General features: G+C 34.5%; 1 protein-coding gene across 1 annotated transcript in view; it reads left to right on the top strand.

The window, feature by feature from the left end:
- The window catches only part of LOC103590736 (regulator of nonsense transcripts 2), a gene marked incomplete at its 3' end in the record, with an annotated part of 80,687 nt that overhangs the window by 25,256 nt on the left and 38,736 nt on the right, over window positions 1-16,695 (top strand). The window contains exons 5-8 of the mRNA XM_008573041.1: window positions 2,331-2,528; window positions 4,761-4,910; window positions 6,241-6,344; window positions 11,564-11,649. Of these exons, the coding sequence (XP_008571263.1) occupies window positions 2,331-2,528; window positions 4,761-4,910; window positions 6,241-6,344; window positions 11,564-11,649 (538 nt within the window). The remainder of the gene's footprint in view (window positions 1-2,330; window positions 2,529-4,760; window positions 4,911-6,240; window positions 6,345-11,563; window positions 11,650-16,695) is intronic.

Here is a 16,695-nt window from a genome sequence, read left to right as displayed (position 1 = left end):
GGGAGCGCCGCCGCACTCCCAAGCGGCGCACTGTAGCAGTGCGCCACTGGGCCGGCCCGTCTTGTACACATTTGATAATATCAGTTTTTAAAATTTTTTATGGGCCGGCCCGGTGGCGCACTGGATAAGTGTGCCGCTTGGGAAGCGCGGCGGTGCTCCCGCCCGAGGGTTCGGATCCCACATACAGACCGGTTCCCGCTCACTGGCTGAGCAAGGTGCGGGGGCAACACCGAGGGTTGCGATCCCGTTGCCGGTCCCCGGTCCGGTCCGGGGGCGAAAATTTTTTATAATGTAGTGGGTGAAAGTGATAAATGTTTGTTTTTATTCAGCTTTATTTCAATTTGTACTGAGGTTAAGGATCTTTTCATATGCTTATTTACTTTTCAGAGGATTTATACGTTTTTACATTGGAATTTTTGTTTTTATTTGTATATAAAGCTCTTTCTGAAAAAAAAAAAAAAACTGTCATGTACTATCACACAGAACAGTTCTGACACCAGATGTATGGGTTTTTTCCCATACCAACCAGTTCTCCTATGTCAGTTGGGTGGCCTACAATTTAACTCAATTCTGACACTCTCTGCCTGGAGTTAGTGTCAGATTTCACACATTATGGGCTCACTCCCACAGAACTGCCCCCCACTTGAATCACCAGTTCGGGACTCCTGTACTTCTTACTGATGGGTCATAAATGTGGGGTTTCCATGAGTCTTTCCTCGGGTTTGATAATTTGCTAGACTGTCTTATAGAACTCAGGGAAACATTTTACTTAAGTTTACCAGTTTATTGTAAAGGATATGATAAAGGATGCAGATGAATAGCCAGATGTGAAGTACCTAAGGTGAGCTCTTGAGGCAGGAGCTTCTGCCCCTGTGGAGTTGGGGTGTGTCACTCTCCCTGCACGTGGATTCCTTTGTTTACCAACCTGGAAGCTCATCAAATCTTGTTTAAGAGTTTTTATAGAGCTTAATTACCCACCCAACCTTTCTGGAAGTCAGTGCGTGGGGCTGAAAGTTCTAACCCTGTAATCACTTTGTCTTTCTGGTGACTGGCCCCATCCTGAGGCTATCTTGGGGCCCTGTCCTAAGTCACCTCAGTAACATAAACTCAGGTGTGATCAAAAGAGGATTGTTATAAATAACAAAAGACACTCATATCACTTAGGAAATTCTGAGAGTTTTAAGGACTCTGTGGCAGGAACCAGGGTCAAAGACCAAATATATTTCTTATTATGCCACACTATATGTATATGGATATTAATTCCTTTGTATAAACATTGTCAGTATTGTCTCCTAGTTTGTCTTTTGCCTTTATTTATATTTTTTATTAAACAAGTTATAAACTTACTAGTCTTTCACTTTTTGATGTATGGGTTTAGCATCCTAATAAGCCTATGTTTAAATATATTTTCTGTAAGGAGTGTATGGAATTAGGGATCCAAGGGGTTTTGTTGTTTTTGCTGTTACTGTTTTTTCCTAAATAACATTTAATGAATAATCTAACTTTTCTTAGGGTTAATTTTAATCTACATGATCATTTTCTTATAATTCTAGTTTGGAGAAAAGTACAGTGAGAAATGATAAGTTCATGAATTTTTTCAAGATTATGGAATAGGAAATTAATGAGTTTATGAATCTATAGTTGTATGTAAGAGTGGACTCTGTGTGTGTGTGTTTGTGTTTGTTGGTAAATATATACATATCTCTCCACCCTCTAGTAAAAGATCTATGTATTTCTTCGTCTTCTCTTCTTTTCCAGTTATTTATCAATTGACTAATATTTATGACAATTTACCATGTACTAATGATTATAACGCAGGGAGAGATGCTCCTTAATTAAGGGTTTATGGTCTTTTTGTGAAGATATAAGTGGTATATAAATATGATATAAATGGTACAGAGGGTTAAGAGTTATCCAAAAAATGCTTCATGGGGGGAGGTGGGACTTTAACCAGGATGTTTTAGGAATTGCCAGGCTTATATATTTGTCATTTTGGTTTTAAATTTCATAAAGATAGACCTAATATATTAAATGCCTATTTAATCTCTTGTTAATTGCTTAAAACAAATTTAAGAGAAAAGCATTTTCATCCTGTGCTGTCTTCTGGTCTGTTTGGGTTTAGGGTTTTACTCAAGACACAGTTTGTGATTTGATATTAAAAATAGTCACATGTACAGTTCCAAGTACTCATTGATGGTAGAAGCTCCTGTTAATTGAAACATTCAAGATTTGATATCTATAAAATTGAAAATATAAAATATCTTGCAATGTCATGCTTAGGATACTATAAGTGAAATGGTGTTAATTGCCGGTGACTTATTTTATTGTAGAGCATGGACCTGGAATTGATATATTTACACCTGGTAAACCTGGAGAGTATGACTTGGAGGGTGGTATATGGGAAGATGAAGATGCTCGGAATTTTTATGAGAACCTCATTGATTTGAAAGCTTTTGTTCCAGCCATCTTGTTTAAAGACAATGAAAAAAGTTGTCAGAATAAAGAGTCCAACAAAGATGAATCCAAAGGTAAATTCTGGAGGAAAAATATTTATGTTAAGTGCTACAAAAATTAGCTTCAAAATAGTATTTTTTTTTAAAAAAATTAGTTGTAGTTACTAGTTTTGTAATGTGAACATTGGGTTATTAGATTAAATGAATGTCAGAATAAAAGAAGTTGTAGTTACTAGTTTTGTAATGTGAACATTGGGTTATTAGATTAAATGAATGTCAGAATAATATGGAATGGAACATTAAAAGGTGATTACTGACATACTTTTAACAGGGCCAGTACATTTAAGTTAATGTGAATTAATTTGAAAGTGTTTATTTATAGTATCTTATAATGAATTCATGTGAGGTCTTGATAAAACGTGAACTTTTCCCAACTGCATTGTTAAAGAAAGGGCTAACAGTATAGTGCTTTTTACCTTCCATGTTCTTTTTAGGCTAGATACAACCAACTCCTTGTGAGGAAGAGTTACTTTGGAGAAATCAAAAGCTTTGAGATTATTAATAGGGTGAGAGGTACTGAATGCCAGTTACCTCATGTCTCAGATTTATCTTTACTGCTACTGTTCTAATCTAAGCTATCATCCTCTCTTATTGGGCTACTAGAGTACCTCTTTATCTGGTTGCCCTGTGTTTGCTCTGATCCCTTCTGTGCATTCTTTTTTTTTGTTTGTTTTTGTTTTTCTAGTGGCTGGCTGCCTTCTATACATTCTTAAAAATTGATTTTATTCTCCTGCCACTATCCTTTAATGGCTTTATATTTATTTGGAATATAATTTAAAATGGTTACCATTGACTATAGAACCCTGCATAGTTTGTCTCAGGTCTGTCACTCCAACTATATCTGTTACCACATTACCCTTAATTTTCTGTCCTTTTCAGTCTCTGAAATAGGCAAATCTTCTTGCCTCATGGCTTTCGTATATTATTCTGTATTCTGCTTGGAACTGTCTCCCACCGTACCCCACTTGACTCCTTAATGCGTGTTAGGTTAATTTCCTCAGATAAATTGTAAATATCTTGAGAGCAAGGGTCACATTTTAAGCTTTTTTCTGAATGTTCAATAGCTTAGTATAGTTCTAAATTTGTAGTAACTAACCAGTAAATATTTTTTTGGCAGCCAGACATCAGATAATATTGGGAATGAATATATGCTACATATGAGTAGGTGCTTTTTGTCTGCTACAGTCACAGTTGTTTCCCTGGTGCTTAGAACACTACCTATCATATAATAGCAATTCAATTATTAGTTGAATGAAAATATGAATGAATGAGAAAATGGTAGTCTGTCTTCATTTAGAGGCAGCTAAACCAATTCATACTGATTAGAGCTTTCATTCTCCCAAATATAGTATGGCATCAAGTATCAGTAATACATTTCTGCTTTCAGTGCAGGAATTAGGAGATCAGAGAATATAAGAGATGAAGCTGAGAAATATAGTAGGTTTAGTTTAAGGATAAATTGTTGAACTCAGATTTTTTTGTTTTGTTTTTTACATATGGTAATTTTTGAACACAAAAGTAAGGCTGGTATGCTGAACTCAACATGTACGTATCACCTAGCTTCAACAATTGTCAACATTTTGCCAATATTGTTGAACTAAGGTTTAGTTCCTCTTTCTTGTTTTAAATCTTTTGTATTTAGCCTTTTACCAACTTCTGGCCATTTTCCTTTGTTATGTCTCATTTTGTGGTTTCCTCTAACCCCTAATACCTAAATTCTAAGGATGTTTTCCTAATTGGTCTTTCTACATCTCTTCTTATTTATCTTGTATATTGCTACTAAATTAATTTTCATATCAAATCATTTTTTTTCAAATCACATCTAAATTCTATCTGCTGCTCATGACCCAACAAAGGTCATCCTGTATAAAGGAGAAATTCTGAACTCCTCATCTTGGAGTTTGAGACCCTTCTTATCTGAGTCTACATTATCTAATAAACTTTATTTCTCATCGTCTTTAGTGTAGATCTTCGTGCTGTGTAACTTCCATTCACCCATTTGTTCATCCATTTCTTCATTGAGCAAGTGGCATACAGGATCAAGGAAGTTATGATATTTGTTCTCAGTGAGCATAATGTATTTTATAAACTCTGAATATATTAAATTTTTACTCAAATTTGTTGCCAGATATATATATGCAGGTTCTAAAACAAGCGATGCAGATTTTATGAATCTTTATCTTTTTTTGCAGGAAGATTTCAGTATGCCTTTTAATTCAGATATACTTGTTTTTTGTTTTTAACCAGAGGCAAAAGAATCCAAGGATAATAAGGAGGTATCAAGTCCTGATGATTTGGAACTCGAATTGGAGAATCTAGAAATTAATGATGATACCTTGGAGTTAGAGGGTGGAGATGAAGCTGAAGATCTTACAAAGAAACTTCTTGATGAACAAGGTAAAGAACTGCTTCACCAATTTTCGTTTTTGATTAGTTTCACACACAAACTCTTGCCTAATAATGTGGATCTTTTCAGTTATTGATTTCTAAATTACCTGTTTTTCTGTTGTTTTTAGACCATCACTGTTTTGGAATTTGATTTAGAACAAAACACTGCATACCTAATATTATGTGACTGAAAGCATTAGTGATCATCTAAATTCTAAATATCTTAAACTATAAAAGTATATATCTTATACTTTTCTGGCAACTTTTGCTAGCAGTGTCATGATGATTTTATTTTTTATTTTTCATTTCTTCACCTTTTTTCTTTCATGGTTATTTTAATTCTATGACAATCTCTCTCTCTCTCTCTTTTTTGGTGGCTGGCCAGAATGGTCAAGGGCTGAACCCTTGACCTTAGTGTTATATCACTGTGCTCTAACCAACTGAGCTAACCAGCCAGATCCCATGACACAGTCTATACAAACTTAACGTGAATATATCAAAAGTTATTCTAAAATAGTTGAAGGATAGAAATACAACTAGCATTTCAGTTTGTCTTTGTTAATTTTACGTTTTTATAATTGAGTCATGTTTTGTTGTTAGTATTAAAAAATATTACATTCATTATTCCCTAAGTATATCCTATGGAGTTTCTTTATTAGTTAGGATTCTTTATTAGAATGATACTTTCTGTCGATGTTGCTTTTCTCTCTTTTGTCTTCAGTGTTTCCTACTGCAGATTCTCTTTCTCCATGTCATGACAGGAGGGTGGGCATGGCTGGAGGCTGCCCCAAGCTTAAATTATACCAGCTAGTGACATCCGAGGAAAAAGAGTTTCTCTCCCACTGTCTGTATATAAATATCACAGAAGGACTTTGGCTAATCCTGTGTTATGCTTACCCATATGGTCAAGAGGAATAATGGTGTGCTGTGCTTTGATTGGCAGCAGCCACCCACATCAGAATTACATGGAATGGGAGAGGCTTAGTGCTTCAAAGGCAAGAGTTGGAAGTGCTGTTAATTGAAGAATGTGGGGGAAGGGATGCCAGGCAGAGAAAAGTAACAGATTTACTATAAAACTACATGTATTTTATGATTAAGTTTTTGTGTCTAATGCAGAAAGTTTGGCATTTTATAGTTGATATCTAAAAGACTGTAGTGACTTGGGGTTAAGATTCTAGAGATAACTAAACTTTCTAGGATAATATCTTTAATGCTTAATGTTTTCATGAGTACGAAAATAGCTCTAGATGATTTATTTTCCAAATATCTTATAATTGGACGTTTTGATTTTATGTTCTCTATTATTTTTTTAACTTTTTAAAAACTAATTTTATATTAGAACAAGAAGATGAAGAAGCCAGCACTGGATCTCATCTCAAGCTCATAGTAGATGCTTTCCTTCAGCAGTTGCCCAACTGTGTCAACCGAGATCTGATAGACAAGGTATCATTATCTCTGTATAATTTCACTCAAGCATGTAGACCTCTTATTAGGAATGTCAGTGGTTTTCAGACTATCTGAGGTACAAAATAAACCATTTCCTCCAATGGAGTCTCAATGCAATGTAAACACAGATAAAATTGGAGCCAGTTCGTAGATGCTCTGTTTGGGGGTGGAACTGGCTCCAGAATCCTTGTCTTGACCTGACCTCTTTCCTCTTCACATAGGGATCCTATAGTTTGGAAAATGCTGTTTTAGGTTAGAGGTTCTTAAAGTATAGTCTGTGGATTCCTCATGGCTTCTGAGGCACTTTCAAGGGACGTGTAAGGTCAAAACTCTTTATAATAATGCTAAGATTTTTTCACCTTTTTCATTTTTTTTTTTTAATTCAAAATATTTTAACATTTGCTTGTTCGTATTTGTGGGGTACAATGTTGTTTCTATACATGGATATACAGCACAGTGATTCACTTAGGGTAGGTTGCATAGTCAACCCCCCACTCCCCACCTTTGGTAACCATTGTACTGTTTTCTCCTTCTATGACAACCACTTTTTTGTTGTTTGTTTATGTTTTGGTAGCTGGCCAGCATGGGGATCCACTGACTTACTTCACTTAACATATTCATTTCCAGTTCTATCCATGTTGCTGCAAATGATAGGATATCTTTTTTTTAAAGCTGAGCAGTGTTCCGTTGTGTATATATACCCCAGTTTTTTATCCATTCGTCCACTGATGGACATTTAGGTTGATTCTATTTCTTGGCTATTAGGAGTAGTGCTAGAATGAACAGGGGAGTGCAGGTATCTTCTTGGTATATTGATTTCATTTCCTTTGGGTATATACCCAGTAGTGGGATAGCTGGGTCATAAGATAGATCTATTTTTAGTTCTTTTAAGAACCTCCATACTGTTTTCCACAATAGCTGTACCAATTTACATTCCTACCAGCAATGTAGGAGAGTTCCTTTTTCTCCCCGTCCTGGCCAGCATTTGTTATTTTCTGTCTTGTTGATAATAGCCACTCTAACTGGAGTGAGACGACATCTCATTGTGGTTTTAAATTGCATTTCCCTGATGATTAGTGATGTTGAGCATTTTTTCACGTGTCTGTTGGCCATTTGTATGGCTTCTTTTGAGAAATGTCAGTTCAGGTCCTTTGCCCATTTTTTAATTGGGTTATTTGCTTTTTTTTTTTTGCTGTTGAGTTGTTTGAGTTTCTTATATATTCTGGATATTTTCCCCTTTTCACTCACATATGCAAAAGCGATGGTGGGTAAACTGCTGGTATTATAGCATGAATCAAGGCAGTGTTACCAAACCATGTGAATAACATTATATTTTTCACTGCCGTGCATTTGCAATGAAAAGAAACAGTGCCACTTACGAAGCTCCTTGGTGAATCCATAAAAACCAATGATTTTTATTGCATTTCAACTTTTGTTTACAAGTCCTTTTAATCTGACAAAATGAGATGGACACATAAAGAGCACTTCTGCTGTCTCAAGGTTGTCTCCAGGAAAAGTGTGTGTGGATTGTTTGAGTCACAAGCTGAAATGGTTGCTTTTTTTATAGAATAACATTTTTACTTAGAAGAACTGATGGACAAACCATGGATAGTCAAACCTGGATATTTAGCAGACATTTTTCTAAAATGAACAAAGTGGGGCTGGTTGGTTAGCTAAGTTGATTAGAGGGCAGTGTTGTAACTATCAAGATCAAGGGTTCATAGCCCCTTATAGGCCAGCCACCAAAAAATAAATAAAATGAACAAAATGAGTTCATTACTTCAAGGAAAACAACTAGAAGTTCAAATTTGAGTTTACAGCAGAAATTAGAATTTTGGAAAACTTAGGTTCACCTCCAGAAGCTTGACAGCTTTCTGATTCTTTTCTTTTTTTTAAAAGATGACCGATAAGGGGATCTTAACCCTTGACTTGGTGTTGTCAGCACTACGCTGTCCCAAGTGAGCTAACCGGCCATCCCTATATAGGGATCTGAACCTGTGGCCTTGGTGTTATCAGCACCACACTCTCCCAAGTGAGCCATGGGCCGGCCCTTTTCTGACTCGTTTCTGAAGAGACTTTATCGATGAGACTTTTCTGCTGAGATTGTTATATTAAATTTTAAAATATTATGTGTATAATTGGAAGATGTTCATGGCTCAGTGAACCATCATTCTAAGTAACCAGTATACGGTGTTAAAAATCATAAATGGGTGTTAAAGATCCATTCAAAGTGCAAAATAGACCAGTGGATTTTAATTTAACAGAGCATGAAATGTTTATTGATACAGGCTGAGTATCCTTAATCTGAAATCCTCCAAAATTTGAAACATTTTATGTGCCAACATGATGCTCAAAGGAAATGCTCATTGGAGCATTTTGGATTTTGGATTTTTGGATTAGGGAATGCTGAACCAGTATAATGCAAAATTCCAAAATTTGAAAAGATCCGAAATCTGAAATACTTCTCAGTCCTAAACATTTTAGATTAAGGGATGCTCAATCTGCCCTTTCAGATTCCACATTGCACCTAACCCTTAAGAAACTACCACTTATCAAGTTTTGGTGTAGTATCAAAAAAAAAAAAAAAAAATCTATAGTTACTGAAAAGGGTTTTAAAATATCCTCCTTTTTCCAACTACGTACGTGTAAAGCCAGATTTTTTGAATATACTTCATCCACACAATACATTGCAACAGACTGAATGCCTATAGATAAAAGAATCCAGCTATTTTTTTTTTTCTTTTTCTCTTTTTTTTTGTTGTTTTTGTCTGATTTTTGTTATTTTTTTGGTGGCTGGCCAGTATGGGGATCTGAACCCTTGACCTTGGTGTTACACCACCATGTTCTAACCAACTGAGCTAACTGGGTGAGCCCTCTTTTTCTTTTTAATTTCCTCAAATTTATTTATTCTGGCAGTTTTTCCACTTGTGTGGTCTTTTATTCATTTATACTACATATTTGTTGAACCTCTGTTATGTGTTCCAGGCATTAACATGCTCTGTCTGCTAACTCCTAATCTGTGGAGAGTTTTGAACACAGGTTTGTTTTGTTTTGTTTTGTTTTTTGGTGGCTGGCCAGTACAACCCTGGACCTTGGTTATCAGAACCATATTCTAACCAGCTGAGCTAACTGGCCAGTCTTGAATACTTTTTTGTATGTGCGTCTAATTGACTTTTGATGATTATTGTGGTAAGGAAAGTGTTTATTGCCTTTTTCACTTTCATAAAATTATCCAGATTATGCAAAGTATGTATTTCAATGGACAATGCTCAAAAGTAGTTATTGAAATGTATTTTATTTTTAGTGTTTCCTAAATTATATTCAAACATAGGCCATTATTTGTCATTTAAAATTTTTCTTAAAAAATTGTTGATTTGAGAGGTTTTTTTGTGTGTGAAGTACAACATTGTTAACCAATTTTCTGAGTACGTGACCGTTGGTATTTTTATCTATTTTACTACCAAGATATTATTTATTGTTGACTGTCTTATTAGGTGTTATATATTCTTAGGACCTGATTTTTTGAATATTTCATATGGGTGAATTGCTTGAAGGAACTTTAGTGTATTTCCAGCTTTTTTCTCGTTAGCTGTAATAAGCTTAATGTTATAGAATGTAAACTTCAGTAACATTTATTATATTCCCTTTACATGCAGAAAAATTTTAGGTTGATTTTACTCTCTTCACTGATGCTGATGTTAAAGTGTGAGTTTCAATCTAATGAACATTAGCTGTGCCATTTATTTTACCAGAAGTTTTAATCAGATGGAAAATGTTTCAATGCATCACTGTGCTAGTGAAGAGTAGAAATCCATTATAGTTCAGGATAGTCTGAGGATCTTTTGCATCTGATCCTCAAATCTACCTAAAGACTGGGATTAAAGATAAAAATTAAAAAAAAAAAAAAAATCATGTGAACCTATGGAAGGAAATACTTGAAATACCGAAGAGGATTTCTTTTTTTTGGTGGCTGGCTGGTGCAGGGATCTGAGGTGTTATTAACACTGTGCTCTAACCAACTGAGCTAACCGACCAGCCCTCAAGAGGATATATATATATTTTTTTTAATATATAACTTAAACTTAATATACAATATAATATATAAACTTTAATATATAACTTAAACTTATTTTCTTAAAGCAAATATACCAAAAATCTTTCAACAATTTTAATATATGAGGGGTCTTCAAATAAGTTTGTGGGAAGTTTTGTATTATCTTTTAATTTTATTTTTCCACAAACTTTTTGAAGTACCCTCGTATATACCTGTATTTAAAAATACCAATTACTCATATTTTTGTTTTCCAAAGACTTCCCAGAACATACACCTTTCCTAGCTTTTCTTTTATACTTGTGTCAAACATTAGACATATTGTTGAAATATTGGACTAATATTCTTAAAATATACAATCGTGCCTTACTGTATGTACTAAATAATTGTGAGTATTCATTATAGTCCTGTGATGCGGTTACCAAATCTGATTGTTGACACTAAGCCTTTTTAGTCAGTGTTGAGACACTTCTTTCCGTATGGGCAGGCTGAGTATCCTTAATCTGAAATCCTCCAAATCTGATTGTTGACACTAAGCCTTTTTAGTCAGTGTTGAGACACTTCTTTCCGTATGGGCATCTGAATCCTTGATTCGAACCCTTGACCTTGTTATTATAATACCGTGGTCTAATCAGCTGAGCTAACAAGCCAGCCTAATGTTTGGGCACTTCTTATTCTCATGTCTTCTGTGAATAATCGGTGCCTACTTCTCTTTTTTAGTTTGTCTTTATTGCTTTTTGGTTATCCCTGTTAGTATTAGTGATTTTCATGGCTCTTGGTGACTATTCTTGCTTCTTTCTACTTCTGTTGGAAAACTTTCCTGATATTAACATTGATTTACTTATCTTTAATGAGGCCAAAAGCATTGATTGCACTTTTCATATAATTATTTGCCAAACTTTTTATGGTAGGTCTTCAAACTACCCACTTGAAGTTTTGTGCCCAGCATGAAGTTGCATTTAAAAAGTGTGATATATTTAGATACATATGTAAGGAGAGAGGACCTTAGGTTTAGTGACCTTCTAGTTTGGGATATGCTTTCAACAATGGTGCCTTAAAACAATTTTGAAATGTTTATGAATAAGTAAAAATAGTAGTTAGGTTTTCTGCTTTCATCAGCTAACTCAAAGTTTTTTAAGAAAAAAGTTTGCTTTTTCTCCTGTAGGCAGCAATGGATTTTTGCATGAACATGAACACAAAAGCAAATAGGAAAAAGTTGGTACGGGCACTCTTCATAGTTCCAAGACAAAGGTAGGTATTTAAAAAAAAAAAGTAATTTGTTAGTGCTTTTACTCTGTAGTGATGGTTGTAAAGTCAAAGTTCTTATGTAGTTATCTCTTTAAAAATGTCACTTGTCTTTTGATTTTATTCACTCAATAGGTGTTATTATTAGCATATTTTCTAGAACTTATTTCTTGTTAATTTTTGTTCTTTGCTTGTTAGCTCTAATGGAAATATTTTTTCTGATATTTATGTGTTATTTTAAGAGAAAAGTAAGGAATAACTTATTAATAGTAACTTAATAATTGCTAGAAGCAATTGGTTTACATTTTGCCTTTGACGGGAAAAATATAAGTGGTATATAAATTTTTTGGAGTTTTATTATTTTATGTAAAGATACTAATTCATTGTGTCTGAATTTGACAGTTTTGTTTAAATAAAAAATTTCAAGTTATTTGGGTAGCTATGATAGTTTGGAGATGAGCTAGCCTGCTAGAGACTCACTCGATTGAATTGGAAATCACATTAGTGATTGTTCCTTAGTAATTCAAGACATATATTCAGTTTTATAATGCTTTTAGATAATTCTGTTGCTGTATTTCACTAGACTGAATCCCCTTCTCCCCTGAACACTTCAGGACCACTCATAGATTATTGATTGTAGGAACCTGGAGGAAATTAATTTCTGTTTATTCAACAATGAATAATTAAAGAATTTCATTCACTATTAAGATGATTACACACAACATAGCTAAGATAGCTACTTTTTTCAAAAGATAAGGATTCTGAGGGATTTCACTGAAGTTTTCTTCAGGAAAATTTTAATTTGCTCCATTCCTTGGTGGAGGCCCTTAATAATGGTACGATTTCTCAGTGAAACCAGGCACTACTTGTCTTTTTTTCTTTTCTATTGGTTTTTACCTTCTGTCAGCACCATTAATATGAGCATTTAGTTTTTCATATTTGTGAGGCAAGGGAGAGGGAATGTGTTAATACAGTAAATATGTACAACTAAGAAATAAATGTTATCAGTTAATTTTAAGGCTTCGATTGTGAGATACACTCCAGTTTGATGTACTGTATATGAAAATGGGAAAATGTACAACTTGAATTGATGAAAATTTAAATATCTTTTCCCTCAGTATCTTGGGCTTTTTTCAAGTGATTCCTTTACCTTAGGCAATGGAATGTTTGCTTTCATATTTTTCTTTTCATCTGTTTATTTGAATGACAAAACATATAGCAACAATTATCTGGACTTATTTTTATTGCAACCTTAATAACATAGACTAAACCAAAGTTAGCAAAAATAAAGGGGGTAGTTAACAAAAGAAACCATGCAGTGATTTTTAATTAGTTCACTTATAAAAAGAGCATCTTCTCTCTCCATATACCTATTCCTCCTCCATCTCCAAAAAAAGTCCTCAAAAATTGTATACTATTATATTTGGTCTTGTGCCAGACATATCTTTTATAACTGAATTTATCTGCTTAGCTCAGCAGATAGAAAGCTGCAAATTAGTAGTAGTTGGAATTTGCTAGAAACAGACTTGAAAGTAGTAGGAAGTAACAATTTATGATTTAAGAGGAGAGAAAAAATACAAGTACTTAAGATGCATAGAATTCTAGAGCCATGAGGAATAGACCCTACACTATTATGTACCTGAAGTGTATAAATATAATAATTTAAATTTGTTACAATCAGTCTGCTGATCAGGAAAGATTAAACTATGTTGTAGGGGCTGGCCAGTTTGTTAGAGTGCGGTGTTATTAACACCAAGCTCAGAGGTTCAGAGCCTCATACTGGCCGGCTGCCAAAAATGTTTTTTAATTAAAAATAAATAAATAATGTTCTAAAGTTTATTCATTTATTAAATAATTCATTAGGGGTCTGCTGTACACTGTGTTCAGTGGTGGAAATACAATTTAGTGGTGAACAAGATTGACTCTGCTGTTGTATTCATGTAACCTACAATTTAGAGAGGAAGACAGATGAATAATTCTAAGGGCACTTATCAAGAAGAAGTACAGCATGCTTTGAAGCATAGAGCAAGTGGAACTGATTGATTTAGTCTGGGGAATCAGAGAAGGCTGCCTGGAACAAGGGTCATTTAATCTGAGTCCTGAGAAAGGAATTAGCTAGACAAGGGAGGTGAGGAAAGGGAATATAGAGAGAGCATTTCTGATAGAGGAAACAGTATGATCAGAGAGACAGAGACAGGAAGGAAAGGTCATGGCATCAAACTGTTGCAAGAACCTCTTTCTTGGACTCCTCAACCTTGTCCTGTAGGCTAGAGGAAGGAGGCCATGTTTACTTCTTTATTAACACTTAGCCTGACATGTGCTAGGTAACACAATGCCTGACATGTAGAAGGTAAAATTATGTAACATGTTATTTAATGTCCTTTCTTATCTAGCCTGTTTTTAACTTCTTCAGTCTTAATTCTAGCCAAATTCTTCCTCTTGCAAAATCCTTGTCTGTAATTTCTTAATATCTTTTGCTCTCTCCATTCCTATGCCTTTGCCTCTCCTTTTTACTCTATCGGGGGTGTCCTTTATTTTTCTACTGGAAATCTCTGACTCACCCTTTAAGTCTTAGCAGAAGAGCTATCTTTTCTGAGCAACCTTCCTCATTTCCCTTGTGTATATATAAGGTGCTCTTTATAGCACTTTCAACATGTCTTCATATGAGGAATGAGGTGTGTTATATCCCAATTGTTGGCTTGCTCCCTGTATCCTTACCAGACTGAAAACTATCAGCTCTTTGGGAGGGAGGACTAGATCTTTTCATTTTGTATGTCTCCAATACCCAGTGTAGTGTTTGGCACACAGTACGTGCTTAAAAATATTCAATGAATTAATGTTGATCATATGCAATTTAAAAAAATAAATAATACATTCACATGACTCAAAACTCAGAAATACAAAACATTATATGCTGAAAAGTATCCTTCTTATTCTTGTTTCTCTATCTCCCCAATTCCCATTTCTCCCAGCTGGAAACCACTGATTCTTCCCTATCCTCCCAAAGTTCCTTTTGCATATATGAGAAAATATAATTATAGATTCTTATTTCTTGTTTTTTATACAAAAGGCAAGTTATTTTACTATCTTTTCATCTCATTACATAAAGATTTCCTTTGTTCATTCTTTTAAGCTGCTGTGTTTCTTTTTATGAATTGCTATATTTAACCATTTCTTACTTTCCACTCTTTTGCCAGTATAAAGAATGCCATATTTGTACTTCCCCTTTCTTTCTCCTCTTGATTATGTTAGCTGATGGTTTATCTGTTGCAGATTTTTCTTAGCAAAAAACCCAGCTTTTGGATTACTATTTTCTTATTCATTACTTTTGTTTTTTATCTTTATTAATTTCTTCTTTTAGGTTTTGTTCATTTGTTTTGTTCCTTTTCTGGCATTTCATATATTGGTTGTCCTTTGAGCATGGTTTTAGTTGTGTCTCTTAGTTCTGACATGTGGTGATTTCTTACGTCTTCTAGTAATTTTGTAGTTTCAGTTTTATTTCCTTTGTGACCCAAGGAATTATTAGAGTTTTGAAATTTCCAGATAATAGGGCTTTTTAAATTTGTTTTGTGACTTTGTTAATAATTCATATTTTTATTGCATTGTGATTAGAGAATACTGTTTATTTTTACTTTTTAGAATTTTTAAAAGTTTTCTTTGTGTCCTAATATAGTCAATTTTTATGAACAAGCCATGAGCATTTTTAAAAAGGCACATTTTTGTATTTATGGTACAGAGTTAAGTGTTTTGATCAGGTTTATGTTATTATTATTATTAGTGTTGTTATTTTTGGCGCTGGCCAGTACAGGGATCTGAACCCTAGACCTTCACATTATTAAATAACTATTTTATTAAGGTCTTCCATTTTCTTAGCCTCTTTTGTCCACTTACCCAGGGGCCATGGGCTGAGAGAGGCGAATTAAAGACTACTTCTGCTGATATGTTACATTAATTCTAGTAACTATTACGATTTCAGCTTTCTGAATGTTAGTGTTGCGTTATTCAGTGTGTAGATAAAATTATAGTTTTCATTGTGAATTTTATTACCTTTTATTATTATAAAATGTCCTTCTTGGTCTTATTTATTAATGTTTTTTGGCCTGAATTCTACTGTATCTGGTGTTATGATTGCTGTTTTCTTTTTATTTGCATTTTGCCCTTTCTTATATATTTGGTCTTTCAGAATCACTTTATTTTAGTTGGGTCTCTTTTGTGTAATATTAAATTGAATTGAATTTTACTTTGACTGTTTCATTTGTTTATTTATTTATTATTTTGGTGGCTGGCTGGTATAGAGATCTAAACCCTTGACCTTGGTGTTATAACACCACGCTTTGACCAACTGAGCTAACTGGCCAGCCCTGAATTTTACTTTGAGATGCATTCTGAAAATGTTTCTTTTAATAGGTAAGTTAGGCTATTTATGATTGGTCTGAGTTGTTATAATTTGTTTGGGGTTTTTTTTGGTGGCTGGATGGTACGGAAATTCCAACCCTTTGACCTTGGTGTTATAACATCGTGCTCTAACCAACTGAGCCAACCAGCTGGCCTGTTATAGCTTTTAAAAGTCTTTCGTTATGGGCCGGCCCATGGCTCACTCGGTAGAGTGCGGTGCTGATAACACCAAGGCCCCGGGTTCGGATCCCACATAGGGATGGCCGGTTCGCTCACTGGGTGAGCGTGGTGCTGACAACACCAAGTCAAGGGTTAAGATCCCCTTACCGGTCATCTTTTTTAAAAAAAAAAAAAAAAAGTCTTTCGTTATATGGTTTGTTTGTATTATTAAATTTAGTGTGCATGTATGAATGTGTTTTCTGATATCCGGAAAGTTTGTATTTCTTTTTTTTAAAAAAATTTTTATTTATTTATTTTTATTTTTTTAAATTTTATTTTGTCGATATACAATTAGGTTGATTATTGTGGCCCATTACCAAAACCCTCCTCCCTCTCCCCCCTCCCACCCAACAGTGTCCTTTCTGTTTGCTTGTTGTATCAACTTCAAGGAGTTGTAGTTGTTAAGTCTTCTCTCCCCCCCCCCCCCCCCCCCCCCCC

This window comes from Galeopterus variegatus, unplaced genomic scaffold, assembly GCF_000696425.1.
Source record: "Galeopterus variegatus unplaced genomic scaffold, G_variegatus-3.0.2 Scaffold867, whole genome shotgun sequence".
NCBI classification, from domain to species: domain Eukaryota; kingdom Metazoa; phylum Chordata; class Mammalia; order Dermoptera; family Cynocephalidae; genus Galeopterus; species Galeopterus variegatus.
This window is presented reverse-complemented; position numbering and strand designations above follow the sequence as displayed.